General features: G+C 37.4%; 1 protein-coding gene across 2 annotated transcripts in view; it reads right to left on the bottom strand.

Moving 5' to 3' along the window:
- LOC116849053 overlaps positions 1-8,923 on the bottom strand; it is a 27,897-nt gene extending 18,974 nt beyond the window's left edge. The window contains exons 1-2 of one of the 2 annotated variants that reach the window (XM_032825828.1): positions 8,817-8,923; positions 6,690-7,093 (exon numbers count right to left, since the gene is read on the bottom strand). In XM_032825828.1, the coding sequence (XP_032681719.1) occupies positions 6,690-7,093; positions 8,817-8,913 (501 nt within the window). In that variant the 5' untranslated portion in view covers positions 8,914-8,923. Of the gene's footprint in view, positions 1-6,545; positions 7,094-8,816 lie in introns of those variants that run through there. The other variant, XM_032825817.1, reaches the window with a different exon arrangement.
- Positions 8,924-13,364: the final 4,441 nt, after the last annotated feature.

Below are 13,364 nucleotides of genomic sequence, written 5' to 3'. Positions count from 1 at the left end.
TCTCTCTCTCTCTCTCTCTCTCTCTCTCTCTCTCTCTCTCTTGCGTGTACCCCTTTCTTCCCGACTTTTGCCGCGATGTTGCAAAGCATTAAGGCTCTGCTATTTCTCGGGCGGCCACATTGGTTTGATGATGTCAGAAACGAGAAATGACATCGAAATGATATCGAAAGTTTTTTGCGTTTTATTGCTTTATTTTTTACTTTTCCCTGAAGAACCAAATATTTTCCTAATCCTGAAACTTGTAAAAACAGCAAACTCAGATATCTGGCTGCTATATCACGTAGCATCGTAAAATAATTTCTGAAATAATGCTACATTTTTCGGCTGTCACGGTGGTTTGTGACAGCTGAGATCAGCATGAATGAACACATTTAATTTCTCCAATGTATCACCGGTATCACTGAGTTTGCTGCACATTTTACATTATGAGGATCACGATAATATACACACTTCACGGAAAAACTGAAAAATAACACGATAAAACGCAAGTAACTTTCCGAGGTGTCAGGCGAGGCCTAGCGTGAGCCTGGCCTAGTATCAGCCAATCAGTTACGCTAATACAGTTATTTCGTGTTCTCGACCATGGACGTAGTATACATGGACCCCGCATACGGCCAGAAAAGCCAATATATATAGCCTCTCTGTGTTCTCTGTCTCTTTCTGCACAGACAAAGTGTGCAATAAAATTTAAATAAGACTTTTATTAATACTTGCCAGTCTAGTCGGAGTGCTGTTGCGCTCCATAATATTATAGAAACAAGAAATGGATGCACGCGCAACAAAAAAGTGACAAAATAGGAAAAAAACTATAGCCCTATTCTAGCTTTCTTTCTAGATGTTGGCTTCATTCTATTAAACGACAGAACATAGGGCATTCGGAGTCCATGTATACTATGTTCTCGACACTGCTAGACGCCACCATCAATTCAGACTTTCTACGGCGAGATAGCAGAGCCTTAATCGACGCAATACGGAGGAGGAAAAGGAAAAGAAGAAAACGCTCGGATGAGGAGCAAGCAATCGTGCGAGTAATAAGAAGAGCCTATACACTTAGCGGGCATACGCGTATCTCGTTGCCACTTGTTTCTAACACTCGTATCTTAACAAATTTAGTCGCGAAATTTGGTCGACACTTATTAGATAATGTATGCGGATCGTAAGTTGAGCGCAGGTTGCGAGAAACAGTCGCGACGAGTGGCAAATTACATCGCTGTATAATTACAAAAGCGAGAACTCGGCCGAAACCATCGCGCAAACACGCATTTTCATGGTACAACTTGTAAAATTGTTAGATTGAACGAACTTACGAGTAAAATTCGATCCTAATTATGCTCTTTGTCTCGTCCAGATGGAGACTAATGTAGTCATGCCTCTGCACGCACCTTGACAACAGATTTCAAAGTAGCTTTGAAGAAAAATACGGTGCGCGCGTATAAAGAAATAAATAAAGAATCGGATATAGCTGGGTGCAAATTTTGCGTCCTTTCTAAATAATATTCCATTAGACGGACAATATAAATGTTTTCGTGATCTTTGAAACGTGAAAAGCAGAAGAAATGTTGAGAGCGTCCCGGCGCTAATGTTTTTAGTCTATCTGGAACGCAAACAATCAACTTTTCGTCTAAGGAAATTTGAGAGATTCTCAAAGAAGAAAAAGTCTGAGGACGGTGGTCCGGTGACGTCTTTTTTCCTTCAAGGCTACTTTGAAATCTGTTGTCAAGGTAAGTGCAGAGGCACGACTACATAGTCTCCATCCGGACGAGACATACTTGGGCATAATTTTCCGTTTCAAATTAAAGCTTAGACGTGTCTCTTTCACCTACCACATTTTTTTCATGCGAATCCTTCCTATCGATCAGCAAGCTAGATCGATCAGTAGAGTAGAAAAACTTCCAGGAAAAACTAGTCAGTAGCTAGAGACCGGTCAGTTTTTACTGCCGGCTAATTATTAAACTGGTTTCTACTAGTTAATTATGAGACAATAATTGTTCAAAAACTGAACAGGAAAATACTAGCCAGTATTTTTTAACCAGTTATTGGTCCAGAATCAGGGAATAAAAATAATAAATAGATACTAAGCAGTTTCTCTCTGTCTAATAGAAACTCAGAAAATATTGACCACACACACACACAATGTTTACTGGTCAGAAACCAAGCAAGAAAGAAAAATAGTAATTAAAAATAATATAAAATGGAATGTCTTTCTGTATGTGTTCCTTATATTAATTAAACCCTTTGATCGATCTAAAATTTTGCATAGTTATTCTCCAGGACCCTATGGAAAATATATGTTACATAAAACCTGCACACACCTTATTCACTCTCCTTTTTTCATCCCCTTGATATTTTGTGATAATTGAAATTTAGATATTCTAAATATAAGAAACCTGAGTAACATCGGATAGTTTAAACTAGTTAAGAATAAAGCTAATTATTTGAATAATGAGTGGATTTGCACATGTGAAAAGACTCTTTACCTTCTAAAACACGAATTTTGTTACTTTTATGTTAAATAATAAAATATAATATTTTACAATGCAGAATCGAACAATAAAAACTTATTTGACAGAATTTTATATGTACAAAAAGTTTGTTTAGAAACCAATTTTTAGTTTTACCGTTCAGTTACTGGCTGAGCCCACGTCTAAACCAACCAAAAACTAACCAGTAATCCTGGCCAGTCACTAGCCAAATTATCACACTTCCCGTTTTAGATATTTTAAAATCTGAGTCGAAATACACGATGTTTTATCATAGAATTTCTGCAGAAGCTGCGTTTTCTTATACGCGCCGCAACTGCGAAGCGCTGCTCGCAGCTGCTATCTTCTAGCCCCAACGAGCTGCGTTGATCAACGATGATATCGATGATGCCGAAGAATTAATCGAATTGGCAAGTTAATCAAATCCCGGTGTTACGTTCCCGCGCCATATGACGTAATTGGCTCGTCGGGCTGAGAGGAGACATTGTTTATCAACGTACATACTCTCTCACTGCGCGATCTGGCCCGTAACGCAGTTATCTCATGTCGGGGACAGTAACGGTGAAGACGCGGCAATAAACAACCGGCGAGATAAAACAATAGGGATAAAAGAAACGGACAGAAGATAAATTTCGCGATAAAAGCACAAGCGAACTCGGCACGCCAAGTTTTAATGACGTTCCCGAGTAATATAAAATACTTTTATACTCATTATCAAGAAAGCAATATAGAAAACGTGAATTATCGAGGCGAAGGAACTTTCCTTGTCCTGGAAACTTTGATCGAACGAACGAGCCAACGAACGAACGGACGCGCGCGACAGATAAGTTTTCGGAAATGAGAATTGCGTGCTGCGCCTCTAAATTTCGCGTAAGCGATATGATTTTAGCCTATCGTGTTGGTCGAAAAATCGCTTGAAAATTGTACACGTTTAACGTACTGAAATCCCCAATAACGGTGGATCATTGCGATATATGTGTGCACATATAACAAAAAATAGATTATCGAAAACGATATATCCTCCGCTGGATTACGTCATACACAGTGTAAGCGTATCAAAACCAATTTTTTATATGTTACTATAAATATACATTCCTTTTATCATTGTATCATTTCACGATTCGGACATATTTATTGTATTACCGTTCTATGTATTTTTTTCTATTTTATAAATAAAACTTAATTCTAGAATGTAATTCTTTAAGGTCTAGTGTACACAATTATGTACATTCACTTTAGATCCTAAATTTTTTATATTAGTAAACTAATGATTTTATCGGCATAATACTACCGATCCATCCTAAGTAAAGTTATATTCTTCGCCCCGAAACAATAATTGAAAAAACCAATATAGCGATCATTTGCAGAGCAAAATCGTTGGTGCTTACAATCGTGTAAAATCCTCTCTAAAAAAGGCATGTAAGAGATTTAATTGTTGCCGCCTTTCCGCGATACTGATCGGTTCTCTCGCTTAGCTCACTTCATGTGGGTTGCGGCTTGCTTCGTTTGCGCCTGTCAAATTACCAAGCAAATAGCTGTCATCGCGTTGGTCACGAAAAAAAAATACAGAAGAGATATGTCTATCCCTGTCTCTCCCTGTCTCTCCCTGTCTCTCCCTGTCTCTCCCTGTCTCTCCCTGTTTCTCCCTGTCTCTCTCAGCCTCTCCCCGTCTCTCCCCGTCTCTCCCTGTCTCTCCCCGTCTCTCCCTGTCTCTCCCCGTCTCTCCCCGTCTCTTCCCGTCTCTCCCCGTCTCTCTCTGTCTCTCCTTGTCTCTCCTTATAATTATTAATTAATTAAAATATATTAATTAAAGTATATTTTAATTTAATTTTTATTTTATTTTTATTTTACATCTTTTATTGTTTTTTATTAACTATATGGCGCGCATATATCGTTCTAGTTTTCCACAAAAAAGTAAACAAATTTCATTTTTTCAATTTTATTATCGATATCATCTTAAAGTACAAGGTTGGAGTTTTTATGTTTATTATCACAGTTATAAGATTTGTTAAATTCTGTAACATGAATGTACATAATTATGTATACTCAGATATTATGTATACTTACTAGATGGTTTTCTTTATCGAATAAAGTTGCAACAATTCGTCAGAATTGAAAGATATTACTGACATATATATGTACATATACAATATACACGCATATGCAGTAATCAATTGTAAATAAATATAAAATTACTTTTTAGGATAATGCTCAATTCTATTAATTTAAAATTCTCTCTTCAAAATTTCACAAATAGCACATTTTGTACTGTCACTTTGGTTCAAATTAGCTGACACATACTTTAACAGTGGCAACAATGCTCTCTTCAAGGCAATCAGTGAAAATGGCATTGATTATATCAATAAAACAGTATACCATTGGTAATCAGTGAATATTTACTGATTCTTAATGGAAATACCGTCATCTTATTGATCGTCTTACATTTCACTGATTTGCGTCAGTGGAGGTAAGATTTCACTACAAAATCAGTAATATAGAAACGCATTCGGAATTTCAATTTACAATGGCAAATAATTTTTTATCAACATTTACGAGCTACATTTTACGTATTGCAAGAAGATAAAATAGAAAGAAAAGAATATAGTAGTATTAAAAATAATATTTTGTTAAAAATCTAAAAGCAGTGATAAAACTGATCACTGGTTTATTAACCCCTTCAGTGTCAGCCGAAAAATATGCTTTTGGGCCAAAAGTGGTCTCCATAAAGTATTGAATTTATATGACGACTATGTCAAAGAGGGTTTTTTGGGTCTATTCCGATTCCGTAATCAAAATTTTAAAATTCAAAATAGCGTCCAAACATTTTAAAAATTATGCAATTTGCATGAAATCTGATTTCCAGGAGTTTCTATTAGATGACAGAATTAGAATCTGCTGTCAAATTGTTAAAATTTAAAAAGATAAATTTAATTTGGCCAGACAAAATTCTCGAAAATGAATGTGTGTTACTGAAATATTTTTAAAAATTAAAAATATTTTCATATTTAATTTCTGTTAAGGTTACGTAGTAACGCAATAATATCGACAGCAGATTTTGATTTTGTGACCCGAAAAACCCTTACAAATCAAACTTCATGCAAATCACAAAATTTTTTAAATTTTTTGGAAGCCATTTTGAGCTCGACATTTTCAATTTTGAAATTTTGACCCCGGATTCGGATTCAGCGACCTAAGAAATCTATGGATACCAAGCTTTATTGAATTCGATTAAAGATCAATAATTTTTTTCAGAAGTACGCCGTATAGCGTCAGTGACACTGAAAGTTAATACACATACAAATATCCGTCGCATATCTAATATTGTTCCACCATTTTAATGTTTCCTAATAAATATATTATAATGTTCTGTGAATAATATAAAGATACATTATATAAACATAAGTCTTAAAAACATCGTTAGAGTTCATCGTTAGAGCCATTGGAGTCACCTTATGCTGCTCAATCATCAAAATTAAGTCCCGCTTAGCCTAGTCAGAACATAGATGGAATCGCTTATAGCTTCCGCTTCCGAAGGAAGATACACATTTGGAATATATGGTAATAATCTTCGGTTCTCAATAGTCATGAGATATGAGAAAAAATTAGGGATATCTTTTTAAATATTTTTTATTGTAAATAATTTTTAAAATAACCTTTATAGTATACTACCAAAATATTTAAAGTTTTGTTCGAAATCATAAATTTGTTAAAATAACTTCCTTGGTACAATTTATAGTTTATTTTAACTTTTTTAAGGTAAATTTTTATAAGGGATGTACGGATAAGAAAATAGTGCACTTCACTATACATAGTAACTGTTTTCAGCAATCAGATAGTACTGGTGAAAACAGTGCCAGTAAATAATTGATTCAATCAAACTATTTCGTTGATTTGCAGTAATACACTTATAACTGTGATCAGTGAATATTCACTGTTTCTCAGTGATTATGTACTAATTGACTTGGAGAAAGTATTATAGTAAGACAGCTTGAAGTATTGCAATCGATAAAAAATGTGAAAAGCATTCAGAAACTCGTACTTCTTGATGGTCAATTTTATCCGCATCACAAAACTCTTTATCACAATGTTTTTTGAAATTATTTTATAGAAGAAAATATTCGAACAAGATCGATATCTAGATCTTAAAGGAAAAACAATAAATCACAATCCTTACGTTCTACGAAATTCCTTTCTCACATAGGTACGCACCTTCATTTGCACCTCGTCCTTATTAGGACCCAGAGATCGATCAGGCCTCGACACCGACAGACTCCTGTACTCCTCGATGGTGTACGGACGGTACGTCGGTCCCTTTGGTTTTCCGTCCGCGATACAGCGCTCGCCGGCTGCCCTCGACACTCCAGGGAAAACGGTATTATTTGCAAGTCTCGGATCCGATGCCAGCACGCAAGAGAGCGCGGTGCGTGTCGCAAATTCAGCGTGACCTTCGATAAAGCGACGATAGAAGCTGAGTTCACTGCTGTCGTCCCTCGAGGTGGCCGGAAGGGACGAGCGATCCTCGTCCAAGCTAAGCTCCTCGAGCTGGCTGTCGCCACAAATCGACAGGGTGGAACCCTCGGGAGACCGGATGTGCTGCGAGTACCTCGAGATGTCTAGGAACAGAAAAAAGGTAAGAAGAAGAGGCGATGCGACTCCAACTTTTCGTCACCAGCGTGACAGTCCGAAATTAGGTTTGGCGGAGGTAACGGCGGCGGAGGACGACTGTCGCTTGCCATCACGTGGAAATGACTGCACGCACGCATGTAGGCGCGCGCACTCACCAGGTACTCCTAATTGGTTTAACCGGGGGTTACCGGCGGTGAAGTCGGCGGGAAACGAGTCCCTGCGCGGAAGAGAAACGTGACGTGAAAAGTGGCGGACAGTAACATGAAAAATGACGCTGTCGACTTCGCAAGGCGGCAGTGATTCTTCGTTGAGGAAAATGGCGCTTGAGAAGTTTTCACGTCATAGTTCCATAAGATGACTGGGTTTCTGAGGAGAAAGACGTGACACCGCTATATCTTTCGACTGTCGTCTGGAAAATCTCCCCCTTAAGGAAAAAAGAAAACGGAAAAGGTAAAAGAACTAAGTTGGCCGAGATATGCCGATTGTGAAATATTTCGACGAACATAACGCGAAATCGTTATTCCAGTAACCGATTGGAAAATAACTCTTTTCTCTTTCTAACTAATATATTTCATTTTGTTCTAACAAGTATATAATTCTTTTTTATCTCACCTCGTGCTCGTGGAGAGTGAGTCTGAAAGTAATTGCGAAGCCTGCAAATTCATTTCTCACGCATAAAATCATTTTATATTCGCGACCACCAACCATGTCTACACGTCCCAAAAGGGGCACAGAGCGGTTAGAGCAATTCCGCAAAGTTTCAAATATTTTACGGAGGGCCGGGTGCTTAATCCTCTTTCATAAAAATGTAACTTTTCTCATCTTGCAACTTCGCCGCCCCGTAATATGTAGAAACTGTGACGTCTACGCCTGCATCGCAATACGGCGGAATCCCCTCGCGGTGAGCCGTTCGCGAAATAAAATTCCCCGCGTTATGACAATATGTTTGAACGAAACTCAAACGTACGATTTAATATTTCCGACTTTATCGCGTCGCTCGGGTCTTAGTAGTAGTCGAGATTCACGCACGCCACCAACGAGGAACGTTCCCGACAAATTCACACGAGACCCGCGTCGAGGTGAATTACGCGGGAAAAAAGTTGCGCCTTTCTAAAGCGCAGCTCGCGCTTGCCTCTGTAGTCCAGTGTCAATAACTCCCGAGTGAAGGAAGCAATTTAAAAATTCACTTCGCAGAAGAAAGAGCCAGGTCATTTTTTCACATCATGTAAATTACAAATAATAATCTTATCTTTTGTATTCATGAGAACGCTCGGAAATTGTTACATTTGTCGCTGTGATTTCCTCGCGCGGGATTAAAAGGCGGCGTATTCCGAACCGGTGCATGCAAGACTTGTGAATTCGAGCCCGTTTGACATCTCTCTCGCGAGTTAAAAACCTAACCGTTTCAGAATGGAATGACGACGACAGCGTCGAGCGTTATATCCGACTCGCCGGATTAGGCATCTCGCCCTCCTCTCTCTATCCTTTCTCTCTTTCTCTCGCGCGCGCGACGCGATACACCCCCGCTGTTTCTAATCACGAAAACGGGAGTAACCGTCCTCGGGGAAAAATCTCACCGAGCTTCGGCTCGCTCTTTTTCGTCCAGTCCGCCGATAGCACGGGCACATCTCCTTTTCCTCCCCCCTCCTCCCCCAAGCGAATCCTGCGACGAATGACTGAAAGAAGAGTCTCATCTCGTTAGGCACTAACCGAATCTACGACGATAAAGCTCCGAGTACGAGGAGGTCCGGGTAGGTCGCCAGGTCCACGATGCGAGAACGTTGCCGAGCTTTTTGTCGGCTTTCATGGTCGACGCGCCGACGTCGCCTCCGTTGTGCAGGCTGCATTTTGACGAAGAATTTCGCGCCTCCGGGGAACGTCGCTCTTTCGTCGCCGTCGTCGTCGTCGTCGGGCTCGACATGCGACGACGACAACGACGACGACGACGGCGACGACGATTTGCGTCGCTTTCTTCGCGCCATCCGCCGTTGTCGTCGTCGTCGTCGAGCCTTCTTATGCAAATCCATGGCTCGTCCCGCGCGCGGCATTCCTGTCGTCGGGCGAATCCTCTTCCACTTGCAATTATCGAATTCCTGCCGTCGGTCGTTCTCGCGCACCTGCCCTCATTCGCGCTATGCACGCTCTCAGCCTCAGTCACGTTGTCTGAAACATCGCCGACAGAACGACTGAGCAGATAATCTTTCGCGTCGCGCAGTAAATAAACAGTTCGCCGCGAATATTTCATACTCGATCGACGAGATTTCGTGATTCACGCTGTTTCAGAGTGCTCAACGGTGAGTGCTTGCTTTCCCGATATCCATTAATACATCCAGCGAACATTGTCTTTTGTTCTCCTTTTTTCACGTATTCTTAGGGTATGTGTCAGTGTGACAGTAACATATGCAATTTGTCCTGCTCTCTTAACACCGATTTATTGCTTAATATTCTCAGTACAATCTTACCCGGAGAACATAATAAAGCTCACTCCACTCCATCTTCCTTGGGCATTTTTCCTGCGGCGGAATCAATAGCGGATTTCCTTGCCGTTCGTTCGCGTAGCTTCCCTTATCCTCATCGCTACCTTATCCCGTCTAACTTTTCTCGTCGTTTTAATTATGCCGGTCGAGTTTTATATTACCGCGAACGGCGAGTCGTTTCCGTTGGGCGGACATTACGTTTTATATTATTTAATTGGTACTGTCGTCGTTAACGAAGCGATCGATCGGCCCTCCCTCTCTCTCTCTCGCCTCAGTGCCGCGTTCCCAAACTTTCGATCGACTTGCTGGTCGCCACGTCGACAGTATTGTGCACCGATCATTAATTAATTAGCGCACGATATCTGGGTGCTTGTTCACTCGTCGACGAGAGAGGAAAGAGAACGAGTGTGTGTGTGTATATATGAGAGAGAAAGAGATAGAGAAAGAGAGAGAGGAGAGAATGCCGCGACTAGAAGAATTAAGTCGGATCACATCAAATCGCATTACGCAGGACGTTTCTCGCCGTGTCGCACCGTTGTCGTTTTGTTATACGTACTTTACGCCATGCACGCAATTATTATCCACTAACGAGGCAAAAAAAGCGATTCATTCAGGCGGAACGTGATGATGTAAAATTTTAATCAGAGATGCTATCGGAAACAAACGTCTGTCCTGAAACATCATCTTTTATTATTGGTAGTATCACCGCATAGAAAAAAAAGAATTTTAGTTTGCGCAATTGAATGGGGATCAGACAAAAACTCGCTGACGAGAAATAATATACCTGTTAAACTCAGTTAAAGTAACTGAAAGCAATTGGCTGAGTAGAAATCTCTTATCAAAATCTTTTTGTTCCCATAGCTACAAATTTTTCATTTGGTTGCCAGATAATAGCAAATTCAGTTATACTGACGGAATTGTTTTTTTCATGCGTGTGCGTGTGCGTATGTGTCGTATAATACTCTTTTTGTTTCCCCAATTAGCAGTTAACTTATTTAACATATTTAAGCAACATAATTTCGTCGCGAAATTTCAGCATTTCATCCGAAACAGAGATAAGATAACATTCCTAATTAGAGGTCAATTCTTAATTTCGGGTTAAACTTAACTTATTAATATAAAAACTCATTATACATTACTGTGAAAAAATGGAAAAAATATTTTTATATTTTTTAGTTCTCTTACGATTATATTTTAAGATTAAATTCATAAACATTTTTAATATTTAAGATAAAAATTTAGGAGGAGCAGCTTTACCGACTTTTTAGATTTATGGAATTGCTGGTAGGTTGCGTATATTATTATTCTACATAGGCTAAAATATAGTATGAGCATGGATATTATTAATATAAAATTGAATATCATATATATAGGTTCCCGTTATATATAGATGCGTAATATTTTCTGAACTATAATTAAAATAATTAAAACTTAAAGGAGTTAAAATAATTAAAAACAGTTATGTGTTTATAATTTAGAATAAACTAATTTAATGTCAAATAATTTTGTGTTGAAACTATGATGTTAGTTGCTTATATTTGTATTAACAATTTATTTTAATGTTCAATCGATAAATTTATATAAACGATTAAAAGTTATCCTAATCTTAAATGACTCATAATTAAGATCGTTATCTTATTTCTGATCAAAAACGCATGAACCACTTTTAACATGACAACAACTAAATCCGTCTTTAATCAGGCCATTACAGTTTATTCGACGTCTTTTGTACCTTTCATCTGATTAAGCGTCGTTAATGTTGGATCTAAATCAAATAAGTCGTTCTCAACAAATTCCTCGGCGGATTTTACTGTTCGGATGTTACACATATCGTCGTTATTCTCGTTGTTTACAGAGGCATTCTTCTCCAAGGAATCCTCCTCGACGCTCTCCAACGAATCCAAGGAGTATTCTGACATCGCTAACGAGAAGTTTCACTTAACTCAGAGAAAGTTTAAAAAGCACGCTAGAATGCGTATGGTGACGACATTAATCTTGATTAACCTCTATTGTTCGTGCGACCAACTTCACACTTTTTCATAAATCGAAGTTGACTTCGAAAAAAACGCATGCTAATAAATCGTATACAAGACGTATTTCAATTTGGAATTTCATTATACTGATTTTGTGTCTTATATACGCAAAGATTCACTTAAAAATATGATATGATATTTAGATATAAAAAATTGTATGTCATTATTGGAAAGAGAAATAATCGTAAAATTCCATGTTTTATTCTGTATTATTCTGCACACACAATCATCAGTACTCTTATTTGAAGATGCATAGAAAATTATAAATGATTACTTAATAAACATTAAAAAGAAATTACGGGTAAAAATTAATATTTGAGTTTATCAGATGGCAGCATCTCCCAAGCAATACGTCTAGCGTCATCTTTGTGCGTTATGCAGCAACAAATTAAATATAAAGTTTAACTATTCTACAGCTTTTCAAAGATAAGCTATAATTTGATAGAAAATTTGAAAAATTGATCTCGTAAATCACGTATGTTCTAATAACGAATTGTCAGCAAGCACTCATTTATGCAAATTTGTAAGCAATAAATATTATGCTACAATAAAAAATACAGGTTTCATATTTATCATCGGCTGCTTCACATTTACAATCCGACAAGAGATTCTCTGTAATCACATCGAAGCATTAAATTCTGTTTTCCACAATGCTGAACTCGTTGCCGCTGTAACTTCATCAAAATTATTTTTAAATTTTAATTAATTAAACTGATCGAAGAATAAAAAATAAGGATAATAATATCGTATATATGTATGAATAGACGATATTTATCATCATTTATAATACATACATTTTAGAGTATCGTATATTTAATAGGATATTTTTAATAATTTACAAAACATTGTATATTTCTTTACTACTTTTTATACTTTGTATGCGTACTATATACATATTTGATTTAAATCGAGTTTAAAGTCTATCTTACTTAAATTTTTATTTTTCAATAATATAACTCGTTAGATCAAAAATTCTCTTGTCTTTCGTTGATAAACAGAAATCAAAGCTTATCTGATTCACTACTTAGTTATGCTACCGAAAAAATAAAATAAATATAAACTGAGTCGTACTATTTACGAATAAAAGACCTTTCGACTTGCCATTAAAAGAACGCTGAAACTGAAAATTTTACCAACAGATTTTTGGCGTTTTTCTACAAAATTTACGTCATATTCGAGTTGGTCATTGATTTCAACATCTCCTTAAATTGTACTGATTAAGAAAAACTATCTTTCTTGTAGTGAATATATTACTTGAAAATATCGTAGTGGATTTTTGGAACGCATACAAGCCGAGATTCAAACCTATCTAGCGAAGATTCAAACCAATAAATGAACGAGTCTTTTCATTACACCGCTAAATGGCGCCAGACACTCCGTTAACCATTTCAACATTATTAAATATAATGACAGGTCAAAAGATCATACCACATTTATTTTCAGCATTTATAACGACTCTCTCTTCTTTCCTCCTCTCTCTCCCTCTCTCTCTCTCTTTCATATATCCATAACATCAAAATTTTAATTTGGTCCAATTATAATAATCTAGATAACCTTAATTTTTCAATTATAATATATTTAAGTTTATAATTATAATATATTTATATTAATATATAATGTGCTTTATAAAACTATCAAACAATGCAACAGCGGATCATCTATAACGAACGACACTACGCAATCACTGGCTCGTGATAAATTTCGAAAGCGTGTTTTTCTTTTACGATTACACCACGTCACGATGTTTA

Source organism: Odontomachus brunneus, unplaced genomic scaffold, assembly GCF_010583005.1.
Source record: "Odontomachus brunneus isolate Ranch 3 - 2012 unplaced genomic scaffold, Obru_v1 Obru_scaffold_005, whole genome shotgun sequence".
NCBI classification, from domain to species: domain Eukaryota; kingdom Metazoa; phylum Arthropoda; class Insecta; order Hymenoptera; family Formicidae; genus Odontomachus; species Odontomachus brunneus.
This window is presented reverse-complemented; position numbering and strand designations above follow the sequence as displayed.